Below are 27,474 nucleotides of genomic sequence, written 5' to 3'. Positions count from 1 at the left end.
CACGATCCGATTGGCGCCTGTTGTCCAATAGGATCGCTTGGAACCCACGGGACTCGCGTTGCTATTGGCTGAGCGCGAAATTTCAAACGCCATAGGGACAGCGGCGGCTCGCGGTGGAGAAACAAACGCCCTGATGCTAGTTAGAGTTAGCTAACGGAGCTAAACTAGTGACGTGAACCAACCGGGTCAGCTAGTTAGACAAACACGAACTCAATTTCGTGGTTTAAATGATCGTTTAAACTCAATTCAAAGCAAAATGGACATTGCCAGGCATTTAGAGTAAGTTTGCTTTCTTGCTTGCGTTAGCCCGCTGTCAACGGTTAGCTGAGCTAGCTAACGCGAAGACTCAGTGAACGTAGCGTTACAGCATCTTTTCAGTGTTTTGTTTAATTTATATTTGCGTGCCCTCACTGACATTTCATTTTATCTTTTAGGCTTTTTGAAAACAGTTTGACTTCATATACAGGAGACGACCCGCTGGAGCCATGGGACAGGTGAGTATAGCTAGCTCCTCACGTCAACCCAGTCAGCTTAACTAATCCAGCAAATCAAGTGTTTTTATTTTGATATGTCCATCTATAGTCCAGTCATTTTATGAAAAAAACCTAGGACGAATTGCAAGAGAAGCAAACTCAACTGATTTTGTATCCTCAGTTTGTCCTGAGTGAGGGAAAAAAAGTCCCAAGGAATCTCATTGGTGGAAAGTTTAGAAAATCACCTCTATATGACCACATATTACCAAAAAACACTGTTTTTAACACACAGGGGAAATGAGTTCAAAATTTTACTTTCAGATATCACTATAAAAATTCACAAGTTGATTACACACACAAAGACAAGAAAAAAAGTCAATTACAAGTTCTTTGAATTATTCTGTTTACACATGCATATCACACATGATCTGATTTGATATGCGCTAATAAGGAATATAAGGAATAAATGCCAGAACAGATATTTAAACAATGAATTAAAAGGTTACTATATGTATAGTAACCTTTTATGTATATGTATAGTAACTATACATATAGTAATTAAAAGGTTACTATATGTATAGTAACCTTTTAATTCACTGTTATATAGTAACCTTTTAATTCAAGGTTACTATATATATATATATATATATATATATATATATATAGTGACTTTTAATTCACTGTTTAAATGTCTCTTCTGGCATTTATTCCTTATATTCCTTATTAGCGCATATCAAATCAGATAATGTGTGATATGCATGCGTAAACAGAATAATTCAAAGAACTTGTAATTGACTTTTTTTCTTGTCTTTGTGTGTGTAATCAACTTGTGAATACTTATAGTGATATCTGAAAGTAAAATTTTGAACCCCTTTCCCCTGTGTGTTAAAAACAGTGTTTTTTGATAATATGTGGTCATAAATAGGTCATTTTCAAAACTTTTCTTCTTGGGACTTTTTTTCCCTCACCCAGGACAAACTGAGGACACAAAATCAGTTGAGTTTGCTTCTCTTGCAATTTGTCCTAGGTTGACCCCAATTTTGGCCTAAAATTACTGGACTACTAAGACACTGTTCTCTAGCAACACAAGTCCTGGATGTGTTCATATCACCCAGTCTAAGTGTTTACTTTAGTACCAACACTGAATGCTGCACAAAGCCTCCTTTAGAAAGAGTCACCTGATCCGTTAGTTGCTCTAATTGCATCAGTTCACATGTGAAACCGGATTGTACAAGGTTGTGATGGTTTAAAAGACAGGCCTGTGCGTTTCACAGCTAAAAAATTGTAAAACTGCTGTTACAGCATAGCATCACAAATTATAGAGCAAGACTGACGGATGTGGATGTCCCTGAGCTGCCCAGGGTGTCTGCAGGTCATTTGAAGGCTTGAGAAAAGTCTCAGTAACTCTAGCTACAGTGAAGTTGCTAGTGTTAAAATGTTTTGGAAACTTTTATAAATTAGTATTGTTATTGCAGTAGTACGTAGTAATAGTCATAGTAACTTCACCTTCAGGTACTTTGCTAAAGTTTTAATTAAAACGTACTGCATTTATATCAGTGAAATCTGTGGATATCCTGTCAGATTTGGCTGCAAGAGAGATTCGAGCTTTATCTTTATGGCACCATTAGGTGAAATTTGTGTGACATTGAATACAATATTGTACAGATGGAGATTTCCAAACCAAGCAATAACACAAAATGTTAAAACAGATCCAGTGAATCTATTGTAAAGAGAGTCATCATCTCAGAAAGAAAGATACAGTTTGTCTGTTAGAAAGTGGATGTCCTCTGGTCTGGTTGAAGACCCATGCTGTTAAAATACAGACTGTACCATCCTGTTTTTTACTGATCAGCTGCGTGGCACATGGGGATCAACTTGTTAATCGCCTTTCCTCTCGTTGTAACTCAGTTTCATTTCAATGCTCATCACAGTTTCAGAGCTAGTGGTTATTTAATGATGCTTTGCTACTGCTGCACACACTGCTGCCCTCATACTGTGACGTGTTTTGCCCTTGTATCCAACAGTAACAGCAGGAAACATATACACATGACTGACAACTGACAGTAATGTTGTACATCGTCACAGGTTTGTGCAGTACTTGGAAAAGAAAATACCTGCGGAAGATTCCAGTGGAATGTCGCTGGTGTTTGACCGACTTGTACAGAGATTCCTGCATGAGGAGAAATACGCCAACGACACCAGATATGTGAACCACTGCATCAGATGTGTAAGTTTGCATAAAGTATCTCCCGACTGAACTGGTAAATGATTTTACAGCAGTGATGTCGGGCTTAATGATATAGCGTTATTTAGATATGAGCACTTTAAAACATTTTTACAACATCAGGCTCACATTTACATTTATGTTCTTTATTGATTGATTGAATGGCTGTATGTACTGTTTGTCGTTTATGGTGTATGTATTTTATGGTATATGTATTATGTGTATTATGAGCTATGGGATACAGAGAATTTCCCTAAGGGGATGAATAAAGTACCTATCTATCTATCTACCTCTAGCATGCGAGATATTAATATCTCAAAACTCAACGATATGGACGATATCAAATTTAGGGTTAGGGTTAGCCTGAGCTGGTGATTGGTTTGTTCTGATCAATAAAATGTTTTGTCACGTAACTGCATTTTCTACATCCAGCTGGTATTATTATTATTATAATTTCAAATAACTGTGAACCCATAGTCACATTGTATCAAGATATTAGGCAGGAATATTGAGGTATGAAATTTTGTCCATATCGTGCAGCCCTACAGTGATGCTTGTGAGGAATTTTACTGTCTGCTCTTTAACTGTCCCCATTTTTGCACAAGCTATGGTTTTACGTTCACACACAAGTTGTCATAAGGTCATTGTTTATGATGTTATGATTGAAAAGCAAAACTTACATGTTCAACATTCAGACGCTGTCTATATTAGTATACTGCTAATATGAATAGAAGAAACACTGTTAAATGTTGTTTTGATCATATGATTTTTCTTTCACTTGAGAGTTGATCAACGTTCTGTGCCATAATCTCACAGCGCCCTGTTGTTCGTTCTCTGTGGTGCAGGGGACCTTCTACGCTGAGCCCATCGCTTTGTACAGTTACATCCACGGGAAGGGCGTCGGCACCCGGACCGCAGCGCTTTACGTGGCCTGGGCGCAGCAGTTTGAACAGCGGGGAATGAACGATCAGGCGGACGTCGTGTACCAGAGGGCCGTGGAGAACCAAGCGCAGCCGGCAGACACTGTTCTCCACGAATACAGGTTACTTTTAATTAAAAGACACATAGGTTTATTCATACTAGTCATACAATTAACCCTCATTAAGAATTTGATCAGTTAATGTTGATGATATTTGATTATATCTTAAGTAAAATAAATTCTGTGACTGCCATTAATTTCTTGTTGCAACCTCACTGTTGGATTTGATGCTCAAATGTGCACACTGCTTTGAAATATTGATCATATTAGTAAAGTGATGGACAAACAGTTGCATGTGAATATGGCTCTGCACCAATAACACCAAGGGCACAGCTACCTTTCATTTTGCTGATCCACATTCTGTCTTGCAGGCAGTTTCAGTTGAGAACCTCGAGAAGCCAGGCAGCAGTATCAGGTCAGAAACAAAGAATTTTGTGACTTTTTGTTTTTCATAATCACAGAATTCCCATTTGTTTAGCTATGGGCTCCTGAACCTCCTGTGCACTACTAATGGTAAACGTCTGTTGTCTACAGCAGGAAGTCAGGCCCCGCTTCAGAGCTCACAATTGGTCAATCAGATGTCATCGCGCAGGGAACCTCAAGCCCAGAGCAAGGTGAAGAGTGTGTGTTTGTGAGAGTGACAGCTTCCTATAATAACTGTATTATAATAAACTTGTGGCTACTCTACAAACCCCCTATGCCTGTTTTGTCTGTTTCAGGGCTCCGTAGACTGTCTCTCTCAGCTGCCTGAGGATAAAACCATCAGAATGTAAGTTCCTTGTCATTATTATTTCCATTTGTTTTCTTTGATTTGCTGCATCCTGGTGTCTCATATGGGTGGGACAATGGACCATGTCATCAGAGATTGGTGATGGATGGAATCTATTGGCAATCTGTACGATTACTTGCAGTGAAATATATTTAGTGCCTCTAATGCATGGTGTAGAGCAACATCTCTGTTGATTAAGCCCATTTACCTCCAACATAAAACCTGCAGTTCCTCTTTCCTCTGACACTTCCCTGTAGCTGCTGTCAGGAGTTCTTAGGAGCAAATAGACTGTTCCTGATATTGCAGTCTCAGGTCTGCTCTCAGTCTTTGCAGTAATGGGATGTCTTTGACTGTGATGCTACGGATATTTTGTATCGTGCTGAGGAAGCAATTTATATTCGCGGTTTGGTGGTTGACCATGTTAGGCGGCTCAACCCTGCGATAGGCATCACATAACCCTGATATTGTGATAATGCAGTTATCGTCGCAGCCCTGGGCTCACGGCTGGGGTTTAAATCTTGTCTAAGAGCTTTGTCATAAAATCAGTTTCTCTTTCATGTTTCCTGTCAGTAGGCCTGTATCTGACTCACAATTTGTAGAGTCGACTCAGGTCTGTACTTCTCTGCAATGACTTGATGAAATGCGTGTGTGTGTGTGTGTGTGTGTGTGTGTGTGTGTGTGTGTGTGTGTGTGTGTGCGCGCGCTCTGTTTCCTGACTAATGGTGTCTATTTGGCTGCTTTCGCTATCAGTCTTCATTTTTCCACCAGCTCAGTGTTTGGCACCAGCTTTTGTTTGGTGCTGTAGGTATATTTTGACTTGCATGTGACATGTTTTCATGCCAATTTTTTTTTCTCCAAGGATGGAGATGTAATGTTTCACGTTTTGGGTGGCCTTTTTGGCTTATTCGTTAAGTTAGGATAAGGCATACATTGGCTTAGATTAGGGAAAGGCTATAGTGAATGAATGTAAGTCGATTTCACCGTCCTAAGAAAGGAAAACTGGTTAATTAAGTCAATTAATTGTACATCTACCAGTTCTAGAAGGATATAAAAACATAATATTTTTTTCATTTTCTATTGCAGTATATTACCAGTGCATTTTTAAGAGAATGAGTCTTGTGTTACTGTTATGTTGCAATGCCCAGTAACTATGCAAAAAAAAAAAAAAAAAATCTCAAGTTGACACTGGGGTTTCTGATGGATGATTTGACTCAACGACTTTCGGGGGGCAGCCCTACCTGTCATGCAGCCTAGAGTTCTCATCGGGCCTGAAAATTAAGACCCGACCCGACCCGGGCCGGACTGGGCCAGCCCGAGGCCCGACCCGACCCGACTAATTAGCCGAACTTTAGGCCCGACAGCCCGATAAAGCCCGGAAAAAAAAAAAAAAAAAAAATCGCCAAATTCGCCATTATTTAGCAGAGCCGGTCGGCCGCGGCACCGGGGCACCATCAGTCAGTATCAGGCGGGCCAGCCGCGGCACCGGCCAGCATCAGGCAGCTCACCTGTCAGATCCGGCAGACCTGACGGGTGGGCGCGGTATCGGACGGTGCCGCGGCCGACCCGCCTGATGGCGACTGATGGTGCCGCGGCATATTGCGGATCAATACGGTAGTCTAGAAAACTGGAGATTTTTTTTTTTTTTTTTTTTTTTTTTTCTCGTGCGCCCCCAAGTAGATTGCGCCCTGTGCAGAAACCGTCCCTGCTGCCGAGTCTGTCAGCACAGCGGGATACTGCTGCAACTCTCTCTCACTTGTTTGCGCTGCGCTCGCACAGCTGGTTGTCTGTCTGTCACTGAAAGTTTAGCCTCCAAATCCAATCCAGTCTCTCACTCTCTCCACCAGTCACATAAAAATGAAACGTCATAATCAATAACAGAACACATAATTCTATTTTTTTTTTTTTATTTAAAAAAAAAAAAAAAAAAAATCCCCCACAGAACCCGAAGCCCGACCCGACCCGCCCAATTCACGTAAAATTTAGGCCCGACCCGACCCGAAAATGTCGGGTCGGGTCGGGTCGGGTCGGGTTCGGGCAGAATATGAGAACTCTAATGCAGCCACGTCCAATCAAAAAACAGACTAAAAAGAGACTGTGATTTGTTGCTGTGTTGCTCAGTGGACAGAGACAGTGGATTCACAACCACACTGTTCACTTCAGGTATCATAAAGTGCTCTGGGCCCAAGCATCATTTAATCAACCTCCTCCTTCACAGAATCTCCCGCTCTGAGAATTCGGGGCTGGTTCACTCCAGTCAAAGCTCGGCCGCCGCCATTCAGACCATATCAGTGTACAGGAAGGAAGACCTCGAATGTGAAGGATCTGAGCTGAGCTTCGAGGAGGTCAGAGCGGCCAGATACTTCTTTAAGTTGAAGCAGGAAAAGGAGCGCAGAGAAGACGGTAAGACAATGGTTTATATATTTTTTTTCTTTTTTGTTTTTGTTTTGTTATTAGAGACAGACCTTATGATAGAGTAATGGCCAATTTGGGACACCGGGGGCTAAAAGGTGAATGAGGTGGGCTTGTGATGAGCGGATTCGGCATCAGCTGCCCTCACTTTGACAGAAAAATAATGCTGGGTTCACTTGATGTGGGAGTATTTGTTGGATCCTTCTAGTGCCACAAAACAATGACTTGCATGTGTTCATGATGATGATGCTCTACTCATTGATTTATTAACTGTTCATCTTTTGAACCAAAGTTTGAGATAAAATACCTTTTTTTAAAAAAAACCAAAGAATTAATTTTCAGCCGTATTCTCATTAGAAAATGCTAGAATTAGTAATTAAACACTGATCCTTCAAACATGTAATAACCTCAGACCCCACTAAGCAATAAGTTTGATTTATTTTTTGCCAGATATTTGGCCCCTGATGTTTTTGTATCCCTGTGTATGAAGGTGAAGTAGATTGATGCTTCAAAACAATATCCTCTCTGACATTTTTTGGAGATGCTGCCTGTTTCTCTTTCATTTCAAAAGTTAAAGAACGGATATGGTGGCACAATGTGTTGTCTACCCTAATTTGGAGAAGCAGCTTGGGAACTGAATGAATGAATTATTTTTTTGTTGTTGTTGTTTGCTTTGTTATCTTGAACCAGAGGCCCAGCAGAAAATGGTGAGGAAGCAGAAGGAGGACATCCTGAGCATGAGAGGGATGCTGGACGAGCTGAACCAGGGTCTGGAGGCCTGCGGGGGTTTCACCAGCCAGCCTGTCACACAGCAGGCAAGACAACAAACTCAACTCAAAAAATACACCAATACATCATGTTTGATGGCTGCCAGCACCATAATTGAGTTAAACACAATAAAAGTTTCGGTTATTCATCAGGGTTCACTGGTTTTGTGCAGCTCAGTGAGTAAAGGAAAATACTAATACTGCCGCAATTAGAGGATTGACCCCCCCCCCCCTTCGTTCAGCCCACTCTGAACACTGATGCACATTCACGTTGTTGTCACACACTTTGGATAATAGCATCTTGTCTACCAAATGGCTCACTGCTCCATTCACATTGTTGTGCCGTGTGGTTGACAGATGGAACTGGGCGTTTTTTGTTTTCAGCAGAAAGTGACAGTAAACTCCCCCAGTGCCGCTGCAAAGTGTTGGCAGCCTCATCAGCAGGTCAAACATGTTGATAAAAGTAGAGTAAATTTGGTTTACATCAATACTACTACAACAATGAGGACAAACTGGATGTTGACATATTTAACAAAGTAGATTTATAGATGTAGATTTGTCCACTTTGCTGCGCTTTTCTTATCATCCAGTGAAGTTGTGCACAAGCAAAGGTCTTTTAGATCCCATTTGGAGTCCAGAAGAAAAACATGGACCACCAAACTTTGCTTTGGCTGAGCTATTCCTATTCCAGTTCCCTCTTTTACCTGACACATAGTGCTATTTAGTTGTTTGTTTTGTTTGTTTTGCTGTTTTTTTTTTTTGTTTTTTTTTTATCAGCATACATGGAATAGTAGGATCACCATAGCAACAACAAAGGAGTTATTTTGTGGTCGCTTGAGTGACAGATCCTGCAGTGCCGAGCAGAACATTTTTTCAGGTCGCCGTGTGAGAGCAGCATGTGTGATGTTGAACTAGATCCTCGTGTTTTCTTTGTTTCAGGTATCGGAAGCAGAACCTGCAGCCAGCGTGAATCCTCCTCTTACCCAGCATTCATTCGGGCAGCCTCGGCCCTCGAACCGTCTCAGCAGTCGGCTCTCTCTGGGCTTGAGGTTGCACTCTGAGCCGACCTTCATCCATGAGACGAGCACGGCACCCGAACCTCCACAACAGGAGAGCCTCACCAGGGCTGCCTCCATAAACACACAGAGCTCCGAGGTGTCCCATCATGCCTCTCTCCTGGCAGACAGAAGTGTTTGTTCATCTGGATCAGCACAGGTTTCCACCCAGGTGTTTTCCGCTCGGGCCTCGCTGGTTCATCCCCGGCCTGTTGAGCAGCCTGCGGCCTTTGAACCGTCGTCGTTCTCGGCGCCTCAGAGGCCAGCCTGCTTCTCTGGTGTGAACGATGTCAGTCTCTGCCAGGATGATCACGTTCAGCAACACGGCACCACAGATCAGTGAGTAACCTCTAATCAGGAAATGATCATTGTTTGCTGTTTTCCATTTAGCTGCAGTCCCACATACAAAGCTAAAATGATGTAAATTCAATGAGGGCTGAATGGAAACAATTACAATCTGAATTACAGGAAATAATTGTCTCTGTGTTATCATCTATTAAATTAAGAGCCGTTCTTAACGGGATGAGGGTTTCCTCTGTTTTTTTTTTTTTTTGTTTGTTTTTTTTGGCAATTTCATATGTCGAACTGTTGTCTACAACTATGACATTTAAATGACAGGCAATTTTAAGAAAATATTTTAAGTACTGCATTTCCAGGGCTCCTCTTCAAGAATCAAGATTATAACAACCCATTAATTGAGAGTGGTTAACCTCTGAGTGTATGCTGTAAGCCGGTTTTGAAATTATGTGATATTAGAATGAGCAGTGGCAAGTTATATCTCATCTATGAAAAACTTGCATTGAAAACACTGCCTGTTGTTTGTCTTTCGTTGATGACTGTACCCCGCCCTGTATTAGGTGAGGAGGGTTTTAGAAGTCACAGAGTTGAGCCATCTGATGATCTGTCTGCTTCTTCCAGGGCTTTGCCTGTCAGCGCAGCACCAGCACAGCCTGAGGAGAAACTAGATGGTAAGGATCCTGTTCTTGTCCAGACAGACCTTAAAAACACAGACACTGGTGAATGTTTTCACACTTCCCGTCTCTCTCTCTCAGTGTCACAGGGAAGCACAGCTAACCTGTCGCACATCACACCCAACAATTCACTGGGATTTGTTCACGCCACACCATCAAGGGTGCTGCCGTCACCCACTGTCAACACACGTGAGGCACTGGGTGAGCACTGATCCACAACAGCTGGGCATTATTTTTTTAATGTATTCACCTTGGACCTAGGGCCTTAAAACCTTTTCTTTATTTCTTTCTGCGCTCAAATGTCAAAATGTCTTGAGGTTTTTTAAGAGTCTACATCTTTTTTTTTTTCATCTTTTCATCATGAAATGAAGCACTTCCCAGAAACTCTGCAACTTATTCAGTGTTCTCCAGGCTGACTCTTTACAACAGAAGCTACTTACAGCTTTTCGACTGTTACTGTCTCAATTTTCATTAGTGTGGCTGTAAACTGTCTGCTGCCTGTGTAGCATGAAACCCTGTTTCTGTTTTCTCAGGATTAGTCAGCTCACAAATACAGCGCTCTACATCATTGTCACAGATCTAGAAAGTTGGCTTTTCTAAAGTTTAGAAAGCACTCTGCCAAGGACAATACCATCCCCTGAGCTCTGGCAGTGCGGAAGAAGCAGAATAGTGTGTGCACATCTTAAATGATTTGATACAGAAAACAGAGTGACAGAATCATGGCAAACGCGATGCTGGGTAATAATCTGATGTTGGTTTTACATCCAGATGTGATCATGGACATGTTCCAAGCCCCAACGCTCCTGGAAAACACGTTCAGCAACACATCAATGCACCACACAACTGAGAGGGACTTTGCCGCCTATCCTGGAAATGGTAAATATACTAAAATTATTAGATGTGCACATGCACCTGTACAAAATATATATTGCACATTCCCATGTCCACATTCCCAGCATCCCAACAGAAAATTTGTAGAGTTGTTTTGTGTTTGAAGTATGTCACAAACTGCAGCTCTTAAATAAATTGAACACATTCTGTCTGTCTTGGTCTTAATGTTGTTTTCTGGGCTGTTAATTTCACTCTTTTGTCTGTTGGTGTCATGTGAAGGAGCTGCCTCTTCATTCTCCAAGCCTCCCAGCACAACTCCCTTCACCATCTTCCAGGATGACAATGAGGACAACAACAAAGAAAACTGCAGGTAAAACAGATCCTCCCAGCATGCATTTTGCACATCCCTAATATATTCTGTAAATTGACATTTTTTTTCTCTGCATATATTCTGCCACATTGAAATGCTGAAAATGTGTTTGTGATTAAAAATGTCCTAAAGTAAGTTGCTAAACATGATAGCAATGCAGATAGATTTCGATGTTCTGAATTATTTGCAATGCTGGAATGATAAAAACGAGGATGAAGAAATTAAATTTAAGACTGTCAATGTCTCTGTTGTTTTGTACTTGTATTACTGTGTTAGTGCTGCTGCTCCAGTGGTTCAGAAGGCTAAACCAACCAAGGCCCTGGCTGTCATCCCTGTGTCTAAAGCAGACAATGTAAGTATGAACACAACAGACACTCTTTGATCCAGTGATGTCAAATGCATCATCAGTAAAGTAGAAATGAATAGCAAAGGCTGTTGAGGTTCAGGGTCATTTTGATTAGAAAGGTTTGTGTCCTTGTACATTCACTGTGCAGGCTGGCATGCATAATATAGAGACAACTGATCCTACAGTAGACAACATAGCATGTACATGGCACTGTACATGCTGTGTTATAAATAAGGGATATCATAACACCTGAATTTTGGTAGTTACTGTTAATACACTTGTTTTTTTTTTGTCATTGTTGTTTTTAAACTTTGTAATGAGAAATGTGATATGTGACTTATGTTTTTATTCTGTTTGTCCTTGCATCATACCTTTTTATCTTTATTTATTTATTTTAAATCTCACGCACAACAATTTATTCTTACTACATGTACAGAATGTCTGCATAGCATTTTATTATCTAGGGTAACTTATTTTCCTTGAGGTCATTGCTCAACTGTGTAATTTAATAACTATGCGACTCAGTAATAAAGTAGCGATGCAGTTTCCCCTCCGGCATTAATAACAAAGTGTCTGTCTGCCTACTTACCTTAGAATAAAAACACTGAGTTACAGTCGCAGCATTGTCTGGTAGCCTTCAAGCAGAAAACAGAGCAGCTCAACAAAGTACTCATTTTAAATTATGTATTATGTATGAAATATCCTCCTGTAACAACAACGCGCTGGTATGATTATGAGCTGTCATTTTGATTTATGGTCCTATAAGCACGATGACTGACACTTAACTGTCTCAGTATTTAAACATTCGGGTTAAGGCTTCATTAGAGTAAGAACACTGAGTTACAGCGTGACGGAGCAAGTTGAGTCAACAGTACAGACACTAAATACTCTGCAGTAGTATTGTAATCTATTTCATAATTTTAGCATTCACTTCATTATCGATTCTTATGGCATCCCTCGTTTCATTTCCTGTAAATGCTCCTTTTGGGGAAAAAAAATGTTGCCACCTAAAATTTCAGCAGTCAGTATTTCCAAAAGAATTCTGTTCTCAAAAACAGTATCATGAAGTTCAGGTTTCTGTTTTATTTGTCCCACTGGGTTATTGATTTCACAAAAAAATATTAACAAGGACGTGACATAAAAAACAAACAAACATAAAAACAACAAACAGTCATCCATAAAATGTGTAACTGTTTCAAGCACCAGTAATGTTCTGCATGCAAAAGTCTTTATCACCAATAATGTGCTTTATGCGAACAATTATTCACTTGTAGCACTGGGCTGCAGTTTTCGGTGGATGTGTACATACATGGATTCGATGTTTGCAGAAGATGGTTGTGTGTTTTCATTGACTTGTCCGGGTGTGTTGTCGATCAGGAGACTCCGGAGCTGATGCCAGATGAGAGCACCATGTGGGGAGCTCGCTACAACTCCCTCAACTCGCTAGCCGCCTGCCCCAACAGCACCACAGACTTTGCCATGTTGGCCCAGATGGTCTCCACTCCCTTCACACACAAAGCTCCTTTCTTCAGCGACTCATACCAGAGCCAAGGTAGATGATCTTTGAAAATGCAGGAAAAATAGCTTTGGAAGCAAACACGGTTTCAGTTTTGGACTTTTCGTTCACTTCACTTTTTCATTCATTTAAATATTTTTCTGCATAATATTTTTCCATAATATTGTTTGTTAGTTTCATTGATTCGTTTATTCATTATAATACACATAGGCCAATAGGTATTTCATTCATTCAGATCTTTTTGACCTTGGTGATTTGCCAAGATTTATTTTCCAAAATGCTGTGTACATCAGTTTTTGCAGGGAATATCGTTACCTTTAAGCAACTTTTCTGTCATTTTGTGATGAAGGAGTGGGTGTCTCTCTTTTTTTTTTTTTTTTTTCAGCTGCTTGACATCTCATTTTGAAACTCTTATTTGTTTGTCTCCTGTTTTCAGAGAACAACTGTGCTGAAACTTTTGATGATGCTGAGGATAATCCTTACATCGTACGACAACCCAAAAAACTCAGGTGACTGATCTGTCCCCGTTCATTTCTCAGACACTACCATGTGCTGCTGTTCCAGTTTGACAAGTTGTGATGCTAATGAGTCTGTGGTCACTTACACTCGGTCCAGAGTGAGCTTTATTAGTCCGAACATATCAGGATGCATAAAGTAACATGTCTGGATGTGCAAAAATTCTTGAGATGGATAACAGTCAATTTTAACTAAAGCGGAGACAAAGTGATGTAATCCAAATCTCAGCTCTACTCTCAGATCTCAGTGTAACCATGGCCTCTGGGATTTGTCTCTTTCCCCTCCTTCAGCCCCATCATGGAGCAGAGCCCATCTGATGAGAAGCTCTCTGAAACAACACTGGGCCATTTGAGAGCCAAAGGTGCTGCTGAGCAAGGCACTATAGTCGGGGATGGGCTCGCCACAACCCAGCACAGCATGGCAGCGTCCTCCGTCACCGTGGTGCAGCCTCCGCCCCCCGCTGTGCTGTCCTTCAGAGACCAGACACTGGTTCACGCCGACGCCTCCGTCCACATCTCCAGGAGCCCCACGAAGTCCACAGGACCGGGCTGGGATGTGTATATGAGCCCAGAGCAGCCTCCCAAACCAGCCTCCCCGCCCCCACTGAAACCTGAAAGTTCAGCCAAACGCAAAAGCCACATTTTTACCATCAAGAAAGATTTCGACAAGCCCCCCAGCCCAGAACAAGCTGCACGGCCTGCGTTTGGCATCCCCGAGAGCCCAGAGAGCGCGCCCGCACTGGACTGGCTCGCTATCAGAAGCCCGCAAGCCGTAGCCGAGCCGGACCTGGATGCCTTCATGAGTCCTCGTCGGGCTGAGAGAATGGAGGCCTCCCCCCAGAAGAGCCTGGACGTCCCCATGAGCCCAGAACAGCCGAAGCTCTGTGCTGACGTGCCCATGAGCCCCATGCAGCAGTCCCAGCTTGACACTTGGGATGAACCGATGAATCTGGAGAGGGGGACGAAGATGAGCATCGATGTGCCGATGAGTCCGGCAGCACCCAGCTCAGCACACCAGCTGGTCTGTGATCCCTGGGATACTGAACTGATAAGCGGCCTGCTTTCTTCAATGAACCCCCCTCTTACCTCTCACCCGTACTGCATCACCTGGAAGTGTCCGATACCCAGCATCGCCCCCAAGACAACCATCACCATGGGTAAGGAAGGACTTTTATTGTTGTACGTGCAGTTGGAGCTGGGGATACACTGACACCAAGAGAGACTAATATCTGTCATCTGGCACCAAAAGCCCTGAGTAACATGTCAGAAATAAAAGAAGACAAAAAGCAAAAAGCATTTTATATTAATAATTTTGTTCAGGAGAAGTTAGTTAGTTATCAGATTTGTACTTTTTTATTGATTTCCAGGAATAGACAAGTAACCAGAATAACATGAACACAAAACATTAAATAAAAATGAGAACATAAAATAGAAAAATAAAACTATGACAGGAAAGGATAACTGTGGGGATGCAAAGCACAACAGATGTAACAAAGGCAGCAAAGATAAAACACATCAAGTGAGACAGACGATATAAGATTAAAAAAAAAAACAGTAAATGATTGATATTCACTATTGTATTACATGTTGTCAGTGACAGCTCTATTAACGCACAGCGCCCCTGTGAGAACTGATATTTGCAGTGCAGCTGCCTCCTGTTTTCAAGTGAACTAAGAGCTGGTTTAAGAGAGCCTTATTGAGCATAGTCGTCCATTTATCAATTTTCCAGAATGTGTTATCTCTGTTGGCCAGCTTGTAATGGAGTGTCTCCAAATGTGGAACACTTCCCAGATAACTGAACCGTTGCTAGAACAGAGGGCTAAACTCCAACCTCCAAAATGGTAAAATAAGACATTTAACCAACAGTGCATGTAAGGAAATGGCTTGCCCTCAGTTCTTACAGTAGACGGGTTTATCACAGCTGAAGATATTAAGAAGTGGGTCTGGAGCCATAGATCTATTGAATGCTTTGGATTGTTAGTCAAGTACAAGGCACCAGAAGGAGGCTAACTGAGGGTAGGACCAAAACTAATGACTAAATGTCCTGTCCTCTTGTTTTTATTTGTCACAGAAGGGAGAAATGTTGGGGTACAGGGCGTGAAGTCTGTCGTTTCCATATTGTGCACCACTTTAAACTTTATTATGGCATGTCTAGAATGACTGAACTGTGGCGAATATTATCAAGGATTCTCTCCCATATCTGTAAGAATCTTATGTTGTTTAGTTTTGTTGTGTTTAATTGAAAATGCTTGACTGTTGACAGGGAAGGCGTCCCTGCGAGTCGACTGCATACTGGGGGAAGGGGCCTTCGCCACGGTCTACCGGGCCACCGACCCCACGACATCAGAAAAGATTGTTTTAAAGGTAAGACATGGTTACTAATTGGTTCAGATTTAGAGGTTTGTGTTGTATAGTATCCACTAGAAAAATTATGTTACGTTTTGTCTACTCCACAAGCCACTTTGGCAAATAACCAACCATCATTTGAAGCTCTAAAAACGGTGACGATTGGTTAAAAAAGACAGAATTTGGGGATTTACTTGCCACTATGGATTTTGTGCTATAACTCCCCCAGGTTTACATTAAATGCCTGAAGATCACTGTATTTTGTATTTAGTGCCAAAATCATCAGTTGATTAATTGATTTGTCAATAAATGGACAGTAATTTGATTCTAATTTCAGTAAAAAATGGTTTTAGTCATTTATTAAGTAAAAATCCCACACAGTTGCTGATTCCAGCTCCACTGAGATTATGAAGATGCTGATGTTGTCTTATTTTTCTCAGTTCATTTTATAAAATTCATACTTTTTTGGCAGCTGGTCAGACTAAGGAAGCAATTTCAAGACATCAATTTTGGGCTCTGATAACTTCCTATAAGCAACTGTAATTATTTTGACACATTATCAAATCAATGATTAACTGAACAAAAAAGGTAGATTGATTAGTTAAAATAATTGTTCGCTGAAGCCCTGTTATTCCTGATCATCTCGTTGCCACAGGTTCAGAAACCAGCCAATCCCTGGGAGTTTTACATCAACACTCAGCTGGACGCTCGGCTGCCGCCCAACGTTCGCCACCTTTACAGCAACATCCACTCTGCCCACCTCTTCCACAACGGGAGTATCTTACTGAACGAGCTGCACAGCTGCGGCACCCTGCTGGTAGGTGCACGACATTACTGCTCACTGAAGCCTGGTGTATCTGAAAGTACTGCTGAATTTGTCCTGAATACTTCACAATATAGTGAAATGACCATAACTGCTGCCAAATACAGATTAGAATAACCCAAAGGTGTTATGGGAAAACTCCATAATTGTGGTAAATCATTAACATGAACACATTTTAGGTGAAAAGATTTTGGAAGTGCTCAATTGTCTTCTCTGTTTTTGGTGTTTTGAATCATCTGTCTTCTGTGTTTTAACCCTGTGCTTGCATTAGAAATATTCCTCTTCTGAAAATGAATCCATCTTGATTGTTCATCAGGATTATTAGTCTGAAATTTGTGATTTCAGGAGCCAAATTATACTGTAGTGCCTCTGTCACATTCTGTGTTCAACTTGGTGAACATTCAAATTCATATACTCCAAAAAATTAAAGTCATCATGTGAGGTTATACACAGTTACTTGTGCAGCAGTACCTTCAGTGATGATGGGTGTCTCTGATATGTACTTAGAAACATGCGGGTGATGCATTGACTTTCTTTCACTTTAGTTAAAATCATGCATGCATTAGGAAATGCGGTTCATGCTGGACTTTAAAACAATCCCAAACAGACTGACCTGCTTTTGACTCGCCCCGTGCAGAACGCAGTGAACATGTACAAGAAGCTGAATGAGATGATGCCGCAGCCGCTGGTCATTTACTTCACTGTGTGTATCCTGCACATGGTGGAGCAGCTGCACAGCATCCACATCATCCACGCCGACATCAAACCCGACAACTTCATGCTGGGAGAAAGGTAATAACAGCTTGTTACTGTCTGCATCAATTTTTTTTTTTTTATCTTTCTAAGAGGTAGAAAGCGCTATAAAATTCAAGCTTCTTATCGGAGCCCAAGCTGGGAATGTGAGCTTCTGTGTTCTGACCTCTGCTTTTATTCAGCCATGAACTGTTATTTCACTGAGGAGACAAAATAGTTTCTCATGCTGCAGAATGCTGTATGGTCTCATACTTTTTCCTAGTCGGTTCCTTACTGTTCTTTTGTCCAGAAAAAGGCAGATATTTTGGCTGCAACTGGACTGGAAATTTCCACCTTTAATTTACATGCAATACATATTTTTGTTATTACTTTTTAATGGTGATTTAGGTTCCTGGAGAACAAGAGCTTTGACCCAGACAACCTGGATCACGGCTTGGCCCTCATCGACCTGGGACAGAGCATAGACATGGACGTTTTCACACAAGGCACTGCCTTCACCGCCAGGTGTCTGACCTCCGGCTTCCAGTGCACCGAGATGCTCAGCGGCAGACCGTGGAGCTATCAGGTGAGCACATCTTCACTGTAATTCTAAAAACACCTACAAGGGTTTGACAGGCAATGTTACATGAATAAATAAAGCTTGTAAGGTAAACGGGACGCGAAGCATAAATAAAAAAGGGAATAAACCAGGCGAATACAGCTGGAGCTAAGACTGCAGATTTCCTCCAGGCGTCTCTCCTCTTTTCCAGGCTCTCCTGGGCTCCTTATGTGCTGTGTCCAAACTCACGAGAGACTCAGCAGCCAACTGCATAGTTAACTGCTTTTTAAATTACAAATCAAATTACTGCATGATTCAAATATAATACAATAGAGTATAGAAAACATGTTTCAAAAAGAGCACAAATTGAAATTGGAAAATTCAAAATTACTGCTTAAGGTCTACATTTCTCTTTCTCTCTGACACAAAGACGCAGACACACACTTTTAAAACCCATGAAGAATAAGCATAGTCCACTGACATGAAATAGCACCTGCTGTTTTACACCTTTTTTTTTAATGCCATAGAGCATCAGGCTGTTACCTCTTTTAACCCCCTGCTCTGACACTTTTTACAGTGTTTTTTTCCCCCCATGTGCCTGCTCTGAGTTCTGTTGACTGTTGGCGTGTAAACTTACATATTCTAGATTTTTCTTTACCTGTGATTGGAGCAAACATGGACTCAGTAGGATAAAGAAAACAAGCAAGTTAGATTCTGAATAGAGAGAGGAATTGGTGTGGAAAGAGGAAGAGAGGAAGAGAGCAGTCGTGGTTAACCGAGGTAGACAGTGAATGAAGAGTGGGAGCGGAAGTAGCAAAAACAAACGGATTTTAAAAGTTTTGAATCACCGCAACCACGAGAGGTTCTTTATCATACAGTCACAGCTGTGTTCAAAATGTACGAGGCTGATAGACTCAGTAGATTCTGAGAATAGCTACAGACAGACAGACAACATGGTGAAAACAGAAAAATACGCTTTAAATGTTTGTGTGAATTAAAGCATATCACTCTTACAGCAGTGACTAAATTTGTCCTTTTGTTTTTGTTTTTTGTTTTAGACCGACTACTTTGGGATAGCAGGGACTGTCCACTGCATGCTGTTTGGCACGTACATGCAGGTCACGCAGGAGGACGGTGTGTGGAAGACCAACACTGTCTTTAGACGGTAATTCCTCTCGAGTTATTCTTTCGACTTTGGCAAACGTAAAAAGTAATGTTTTCCATTCATTATTTGTTGTACACACCTCTGTTGGACGCCCTCCACTGTTTACCATCCATGCTGGCTGTTTAAGTCACGGTCCACACAAATTCTTTAGTTGCTTTTTGAAAACATCATCCCAAACATCATGCCACTAATGTCTGCAAACAAGAAATTAGTGGTCATTTGGTTGAAATTGTTTTGTATCAGTATTGGCTGTTATTAAACATAACCTTAGGCTCCTAATGCTGTTTGAAGCAGAAAACAGCTGCCAAGTTACTCTCACATTATCACCAGCATTGCCTGATTTCAGGTTCAAAGATACACATAACTTCATAACATCAAACTGGTTAATGTCCTGGTCAGTCCTTGCAAAATGTGGCACAGGCATATCTTTCAGCCTGAGTGCTCACACTGTTTAGTCCTCAAAACTCAAAAAATGGTACATTCTCGCTGCCATATGGAGCCTCCAGTGTGAGGAAACAGGTCCAGCTTGTAAGCTTTTTTCCCCAGACAGTCCAGATTTGTGCCAAACGTCTAACAGCTTCTTTTTTTAATCTCCGTATTTATTTTTTCTTTTCTTGTCTTGTCTCCGACAGAAACCCCCATGCAGACATGTGGCTGGAGTTCTTCCACACGCTGCTGAACGTGCCGGACTGTAAGTCTCTGCCGAGCCTGAGCGCCCTGCGCCGCCGCCTGACCGCCGTCCTGCAGCAGAACTACAGCAGCAAGCTGCCCACGCTGAAGAACCGCCTGGTGGTTCTGCTGCTGGAGAACCTCCGCTCCGCCAGGAGATGACACCTCCTCTTCTTCCTCCTTTACACCCTCCTCTCCCTCCTCATACCCCTTCCTTTTCCACTTCCCCTTCCTCCTCACCTCTCCTCTCCTCTCTTTCTTTCCTCCTCCATCTCAAAATATGAACTTTTGACAACAACAAAAAAAAGAAGACAAATTGTTTGCTTACAGTTCTGAACAGAAGTTACAAAATGTGCACCGATGGAGAGAGCATGGTTTAAATTTCAGATTTTAAGTTTGTGATCACTTTTTAAGATCTGTTCTTAGTTTGTACATACAAAAAATGTAGATTATTATTCAGGTTTTTTTTTTTTCCGCTGATAAATTCTTTTTCTTGTGTAAAGAATAAAAAGTGTGTGTTTTATTTAGTACAGCATAAAGTGTCATGGTTTGTCGTCTGTGGTGTTACACAGCGATTATTCTATTTCTGTGGATATTGAAACTTGTATGAGTGGATACTGCTGACTTTATCTTGTTCAATTTTGTAATATTTTTGTACGTTTACTATAGAATATGTGGGTGCAGACATTTTTCTATATGCAGCATTGTTCTAAAATTAATAACAGATCTTTCTTAACTTATTTTAGGCACACAAGTCCCTTTTTATTGCCTTCATTTTGCTTTAATTTTACACAAACATCCAGGCATATTAAATGTCTATGAGCTCTTTATCAATATTCTGCAGATGCAACATTATCCAACTCACCGTTCAAATGCAGTAAAATTAATATAAATGCATATAAACACTTTTTCCTGCACATATATGCTGTATCCTTACAGTGCATGCATATTATGTATCATGCATGCATATACTGTGTAAATCTGCAGACACATGTCACACACACAAATACACACACACTCTGGGTGCAAGCACATTGAGTTCATATTCAAATACAGAAGCTAACAAAGCCTCAGAAGCTCTGTAGGGTGTGTCGCTGTGACACGTCTCAGCAGCTCCTCCCACCTTGTAAATATTTTGCCGTTTGCCTGTTGGGACCTGCAGCTGCCGGCCGCCTCTGCATTTTTCTACTGAATGTGTCACAAACATGCAGGTGCTCTCCGCCCCGGCTCACGGGAGGGGGTGTTTTTTCTTGGTAAACCAATGGCAGCTGATGATCCACTGCTGTGTTGCCTTCAATGGAAGCTCAAACAAACAAAAAACAAATCACTGAGGTTCAATAATCAGAGGCAGAAAAAGAAGCTTGATGTTTGATTTAGCCGTGTTGGGAATTTGCAGTGGGATAGCAGCAAAAATAACAGGGAAAAGAAACAACTGTGGCATCCTGTAAAGGTATGTTGGTGACTTAAATATGTTAAGTAGATTACTTGTTATAAATATGGGGAGGAACACCAATATGTGGCCTATCAGTGAAGTTACAGTCATATGTTACATGTACAGTCACATGTACTTACACGTTACTTGTAATCACGATTGCCTGGTCAAACATGGATCACTAAATTAGAAATATGTCCTGTATGTGTATTTGAAGGGGCCAGATCCGGAATCCCTCACTGGCATAAAGTCATGATGCCTTGAAGAGCTGTTTTTGTTTTATTTCCATTTACACACATAATTGCAACGTGAGCATTTTATGAAAGCCCAACAAAGTGGCTCATTTAAACTGGGAATGTCTAAATTTCCTGAAATGCCCGAGCTGCAGAGATGTGACATTGGGGAAGCATGGAGCATGTCAGAGGTGTCAACATCTGATGGAAAAAAGAGATGCATAAGTCTTACAGCTAATACTGCAAGATAAAAGACCGGATTCAACAAAGGAAAAGTATTTAAATAAGAAAAACAGCAGAGATTATACAAACATACAACCAGCCAAAATTTTCAGCACTAAAACAAGAAAGCAGGGATGAAAGGGATGAAAATGTGTGAATTACAGTATTAAGGTCATGTTTAAAACAGCAGTAGTAGTAGTAATTGTTAAAACAGCCCCCCCACCCCCAAAAGGAAAGCACTTAAATGCATCAACCAGTGGTGGAAAAATTACTGAAACCCTTAACTTTAGTCAAAGGAAACAGTTTAGCAATGAGAAAATAAAATGAAACTGTAAAACTTGCATTCAAAATGCTACGTAACTCAAAATATTCTAGTATTATCAGTAACATGTAATTCAATGTGAAAAGTAAAAGTTGTCATTGTGAAGAATGGTTCCTTTTAGAGAGTTAAATTATTGCTGCATTAATCTGTAAGGAGTGTTTTAATGTTGTAGCTCTGACTGCTCCATATCCTGGTTTACACTCTAAAAATGCAGCACATCTGATGTTTTGCATGGAAAAGTTTCTTCAAAGTATCTCCAGCCATCAGAAAAATGTTGAGCAGAACAATTACAAGATTTGGTAGAAAAAGTCACTACATGGAAATACTCAAATGAAATGCCAGTTCTTTCCCACTTGTGGTTTTCACAGCTGAGTTTACACAGGAGTTTACGAGCAGCATTTGAACGCAGCACCAGGTGAGGAGGGAACCAGGCTGCTCTTCACTCTGCTGTCACACTGAGCCGTGAGCCATGGCGAGTAGAGGACTGACGGAGCAAGAGGTGTGTGACGCCTGCAAGGACGGACATCCCATCACGCAGGTGAGACACGGAGGGGCCGGGACGGCGGACAGATTTGAACGGGTGCTGGTGTTTTCCTGCCGTCCTGCCTCTCCCTTCACAGCGGCTGAAATGCAGTCTAACCTGTTGCAGTCACTCACTTATCAGGACCCAGAGTCCTGCAGAGGCCTGTGAGCCGCCCGCCTCACACACTCTGACAGGTTAGGGATCCACAAATACCAGAATGAATCTCCTGTTTGGTCAGATTTTATTCCAGGAGGAGATTTTCAGGGCTTCATGTGAGTCAGTGCAGGATTTACATCATAGTTGTTTCAGAATTGTAAGTTACAGTTTGTGAAAAGAATACAGTACAAATTGTGCTTTGATTTAAACAAACAAACAAACAAAATCTGTATATTTTAATTCATTTAAAGGTGCACTGCAACATTGCACAGGGTTGATTTAAGTGATGACTCAGCTGATCATAGGAACAATGTAGACTCATATCAACGCTCTACAATACCGCATAATGCACCTTTAAGCTATATTTACCCAGGTGAGGTGTGACTGAGGTGGAAATCTCTGTCAAAGCTGGCCAGGAAGGCAGCGTAAAATTAGAATACATCAGAGTCACAAACAAGGGCAAACAATAAAGAGCGTCCGTTAAAAGTACAAAAAGCTTTTGATTTAAAACACAACTGATTTAAAACCTCACAGTTTGCATTTCATAATGTCTGTCCCCTGTATGTCTGTTTTTTTTATTTTGTTTGCACTGCTCTGGTGAAACCAAACAGAAATGAATTCTATTCTACTCTATCTGTTTCCATCTAAAAAAAAAATGCACAAGACAGAACATGCTGATGACCTTTTTCTTCTTTCTTTTCTTTCTTTTTCCATTTTCAGAATAGCCTGTTTTAGATTTAGATTTAGATTTAGATTAAAATCTGTTTTATATTGATGTGTAGGTTCTTATTGGATTTTTTTTCATTCATTTCTGAATTTTCTCTACTTGCTTGATCCTTGGGGCCATTTTAAAGTGAAGTAATGGCCAATTTTAACCATCCCTTCCTTACTTTACCCGGACATCTATTGCAGCTTTTGCATCTTCCACAGATAAAAACTGCGTGAAGTGAAAATTATTTTATAAAAACTCTATTTCTAGTGTATAAATATCACTACATGAGACGAGATATCATGTAGGATTTTGCATATCATGACATAAGTGACATAAGTGTTATTTTTTCCTGGTTTTAAAGGCTGCATTACAGTAAAGGGATGCAGTCAGTCTGTTGTAGCTGTTCTGTTATTGGCCTCTACCTGCTTGGTCATCATATCCACATTGCTCTGATCTCTTGTGTGTGAAGAACTTATAAAAGGGACATTATGGTTTGTTTTTGTCCATGTCATGCAGCTCTGACTGTGTGTTTCTCCCCTCTGCAGGACTACATGATGCAGCAGTCCATGTTGAGGGTCAAAAACCCGGCAAAATCTCTGGACTTCTACACTCGAATCTTGGGCATGACGTGAGTCTTCGCTCTCAGTCAGCTGTGTGTTTGTGAGGAGAACAGAACTAAAGCAATTAGAGAACAATCACACCTATGGTTTCTTTTTTTTCTTTTTCTTTCTTTCTTTCTTTCTTTCTTTCTTTCTCTCTTTTTTTTTTTTTTTTTTTTTTTTTTTTTTTTTAAATCTGAGCCAATTACAAGCCAACCAGGGCAAGGATAAAACACAAAAAAACATGCTACAATTAAAATTAAAATACGGTAAATGCAATATGTGATGCTATGAAAATGTATGGAGCATGACCAAGTGAGATCTGTTGATCATTGTTTTGTGTGTGTGTTGACTTTGCAGGCTGCTCCAGAAAATCGACTTCCCATCCATGAGGTTCACCCTTTACTTCCTGGGTTATGAGGAAAAGTCGGAGATCCCGTCGGACATCAGGGAGCGGACGGCGTGGACGTTCTCCCGGAGAGCCACGATAGAGCTCACACAGTACGTAGAGCCAACACTCAACCTGGACCTGAACCTGAACCTAACACTGAACCTGAACCTGAACCTAACACTGATCCTGAACCTAACACTGAACCTAACACTGATCCTGAACCTAACACTGAACCTGGACCTGAACCTAACACTGAACCTGAACCTAACACTGAACCTAACACTGATCCTGAACCTAACACTGAACCTGAACCTGAACCTAACACTGATCCTGTACCTAACACTGAACCTGAACCTGAACCTAACACTGGACCTGAACCTAACACTGAACCTGAACCTAACACTGATCCTGAACTTAACACTGATCCTGAACCTAACACTGATCCTGAACTTAACACTGATCCTGAACCTAACACTGATCCTGAACCTAACACTGATCCTGAACCCAACACTGAACCTGTACCTGAATCTGAACCTGTACCTGTACCTGAACCTAACACTGATCCTGAACCTAACACTGAACCTGTACCTGAACCAGAACCTAAAACTGATCCTGAACCTAACACTGAACCTGTACCTGAACCTAACACTGATCCTGAACCTGAACCTAACACTGATCCTGAACCTGAACCAAAACCTAAACCTAAACCTAAACCTGAACCTGAACCTGAACCTGAACCTAACACTGAACCTAATACTGGACCAGAACCTGAACCTGAACTGTCTGTCTGTCTGTCTGTCTGTCTATCTGTCAGTAACTGGGGATCGGAGTCAGATGAAAACCTGTCTTACCACAACGGGAACAATGAACCACGAGGATTCGGTAAAACTTTCATCTCACTGCACTGGCATTTTTTTATTTTTTTTTTTTACCTCACCTGGGTGGTGGTAGGGGCCCGGGCACGGGGGCCCTGAGCAAAATGAAGAATAGTTTAATTCCATGCAAATTCATTAGAAGTGACTATATAATAAAATCTCATCCCACTAGCTGATTTTTCGTACCTTGTTTGAAAGGTTTTCATGTGTCATGTCATGTTTTGTATGATTTTCTGGGTGTAACCCTGCCGTCTCTCCCTTCCTTGCGGCTGCAGGTCACATTGGCATCTCTGTTCCTGACGTTTACGCTGCCTGCAAATTATTTGAAGAACAAGGAGTGAAATTTATCAAGAAACCCGATCAAGGTCGGTGTCTTGTCGTCTTTGAAATGTCACAAATGAGGCCTCAGCTGTCAAATACAACAAACAAAACGGACTCAGGGCTCCTACGCTAGTTAGGGAGATAAATTAATTAAAAATTTCAGGTCTTGAAACTCTGAGTCTTAACAAGTATGTGAACTGAAAGGAGCACGAATACCAGCCAGAATGAACACTGAGGAAAAAAACCCGAAATCCAGCCAGAAAATTAAAATCAGGAGAAAGTCTGTGATTTCAAAATTTTAAATCTATAGAAACCTTGCAGAAAAAAAATGTTTTAACAGAAACAATACTTACTTATTTATTTATTCATTTACTCTTTCTCTCTCTCTCTCTCTCTCTCTCTTTCTCTCTCTCTCTCTCTCTCACACACACACACACACGTCCATATACATTTTCACCAGCAGATGGAGGTCAGGGTCAGCTAGAGCTCAGCAGCATTTCAGTCGTCTCTTAATGCCTTCACATCAGATTTGTGCCCGGTTTTGTGTGTGTGTGCATGTGTGTGTGTGTGTGTGTGGTTCTAACTCTACATTTCCTGTTTGTTGTGTTTTTTCTCAGGGAAAATGAAGGGTCTGGCCTTCATACAGGATCCAGACGGTTACTGGATCGAGATCTTGAGTCCAAACAACATGGTCTCCATCATGTCCACTTAGGCAGATTAATGTTGCGTTTAAGTGCCTTGCAGTCGATGTACTGTCCTGTTTCGCTGCCCAAGAAAGGGCCTGGTCAAATGTTTTTTTTTTTTTTTGTAGGAAACACTGAATGTGAATACAATGTTGCTGAGAGTCTATGAACAGTCTGTTTGCAAGGGTCACTCTTTTTGCTAAAACTTGAAATACTTTTACTTTGTAGTCCTGAATGCTACAAAACACACCAGCTCTCTGTTCATTTGTACCATCAAAATCACCAAACTCATCCATGTGTTGATCATCCTCTCCAGCGAGCCTCAAGAAAAGGAAGAAATATTTTCGGTAACAAAAAGCTGTTTGTGGTGTTTTCATATCGTCTCAGAAAATTAAAAAATGAACTGTCATTTTAACTGTAGAGCCTGTAGCTGACACAAGCAGGTTTTGATCTATTTCAGGTGAGCTAAATTCAAAATAAGCAGAAGTTTTTGCATTATATTTTGTGCAACATATATCAATTTCTGGCACAAACCTGCCAGACATACCCACATAACATTTAATATTATATAGCTTTGCTGTAGAGTCACTACAAATTCTCATTTTCAGATTTTTGAGATGCTGCTCGGCATCAACTTCTCACTAAAAGAGTTAGTATGGAGCAGCGTGCCAATGATCCGCTGGGGACACTTGGATGATTTAAGGTCACTGCCGGTCACATTACAGTGTCTTGTCTAATGTTTACTTATGCATGCAGTTTCTAATTCAACGTATTAACATTTTCATGATTGTCATTTTTAATTTTTTATCAACATGACAAGTTTGAACCTGGTTTGAATTTCAGCGCTGTCTCCACTCATAACTCTGTGATTCCTGATAAAATCTGTAAGGAAGGTAGAAAGAAAGGAGGGACTATTTTCTAGTATAGAATTTAACATCATCATTATCTTACGCTGCATTTTTCAGTATTTTAGAAGATTCCAGAGAGTGAACAGCTGAGCCATTCGCAGCAAATGCTGAAACTACAGAAGAAGACTCCTCTAAGATTTATGTTTATGCACAAATGTAACCTAAACAATACGCACAAAGTTTTATAAAGGGAAAAAAAAAAAGTCTGGCTTTGTCGTTAAAGTGTGAGTTGCTTTAAGAGAAGTGGACACACTGCCCTGGCTGAGACGGGATATTGACGAAAGAGCACGACCTTCATAACCGCATTCCCGCAAATACATTCATATTCCAGTGATTAAGGATGTGATTGTTTTTTACACAACAACATGCAAGTTTCAATAAAGTAAAAAGAAGAAAATACGTCCTTTCTTTCAGTCGGCATCCACATCCACATTTAACACAACATAACATTTTCCATCAGTTTCCGAGCCCAGTGCAGTGCAGGCTCAGGGTTTGTGTTGGTTTCCTATGTAAAACCACAGGGGGGCTCATACAGCACAATAGCTACAGTAAAGTTATGGCTATGTATAGGCTCAGCA

General features: G+C 41.1%; 2 protein-coding genes across 4 annotated transcripts; both read left to right on the top strand.

The window, feature by feature from the left end:
* Positions 1–106: 106 nt before the first annotated feature.
* bub1 (BUB1 mitotic checkpoint serine/threonine kinase) lies at positions 107–20,320 on the top strand. 3 transcript variants are annotated; one of them, XM_030047931.1, is made up of 24 exons: positions 107–279; positions 435–494; positions 2,559–2,700; positions 3,543–3,739; positions 4,048–4,091; positions 4,211–4,290; positions 4,396–4,445; positions 6,661–6,845; positions 7,545–7,669; positions 8,561–9,015; positions 9,595–9,644; positions 9,729–9,848; positions 10,416–10,523; positions 10,758–10,848; positions 11,125–11,200; positions 12,572–12,746; positions 13,147–13,219; positions 13,517–14,382; positions 15,489–15,589; positions 16,227–16,388; positions 17,032–17,186; positions 17,535–17,712; positions 18,744–18,850; positions 19,483–20,320. In XM_030047931.1, exons 1-24 carry the CDS (start codon positions 257–259, stop codon positions 19,679–19,681), a joined length of 3,822 nt encoding a protein of 1,273 aa, XP_029903791.1. In that variant the 5' UTR covers positions 107–256; the 3' UTR covers positions 19,682–20,320. The 3 variants fall into 3 exon arrangements, with proteins under 3 accessions (XP_029903791.1, XP_029903792.1, XP_029903793.1); XM_030047932.1 differs by having other exon boundaries at positions 4,214–4,290; positions 19,483–19,681; XM_030047933.1 differs by lacking the exon at positions 9,729–9,848 and having other exon boundaries at positions 19,483–19,681.
* A 315-nt stretch (positions 20,321–20,635) lies between these two features.
* Positions 20,636–27,255, top strand: LOC115356196 (lactoylglutathione lyase-like). Its single transcript, XM_030047263.1, has 7 exons — positions 20,636–20,969; positions 22,097–22,266; positions 23,665–23,747; positions 24,079–24,219; positions 24,924–24,991; positions 25,260–25,349; positions 25,923–27,255. Exons 2-7 carry the CDS (start codon positions 22,198–22,200, stop codon positions 26,015–26,017), a joined length of 546 nt encoding a protein of 181 aa, XP_029903123.1. The 5' UTR covers positions 20,636–20,969; positions 22,097–22,197; the 3' UTR covers positions 26,018–27,255.
* The last annotated feature ends 219 nt before the right edge of the window (positions 27,256–27,474 follow it).

The sequence above is a fragment of the Myripristis murdjan genome, chromosome 24 (assembly GCF_902150065.1).
Source record: "Myripristis murdjan chromosome 24, fMyrMur1.1, whole genome shotgun sequence".
Classification (NCBI taxonomy): Eukaryota; Metazoa; Chordata; class Actinopteri; order Holocentriformes; family Holocentridae; genus Myripristis; species Myripristis murdjan.
The sequence above is the reverse complement of the archived record's forward strand: the minus strand, read 5'-3'. Positions and strand labels throughout refer to the sequence as shown.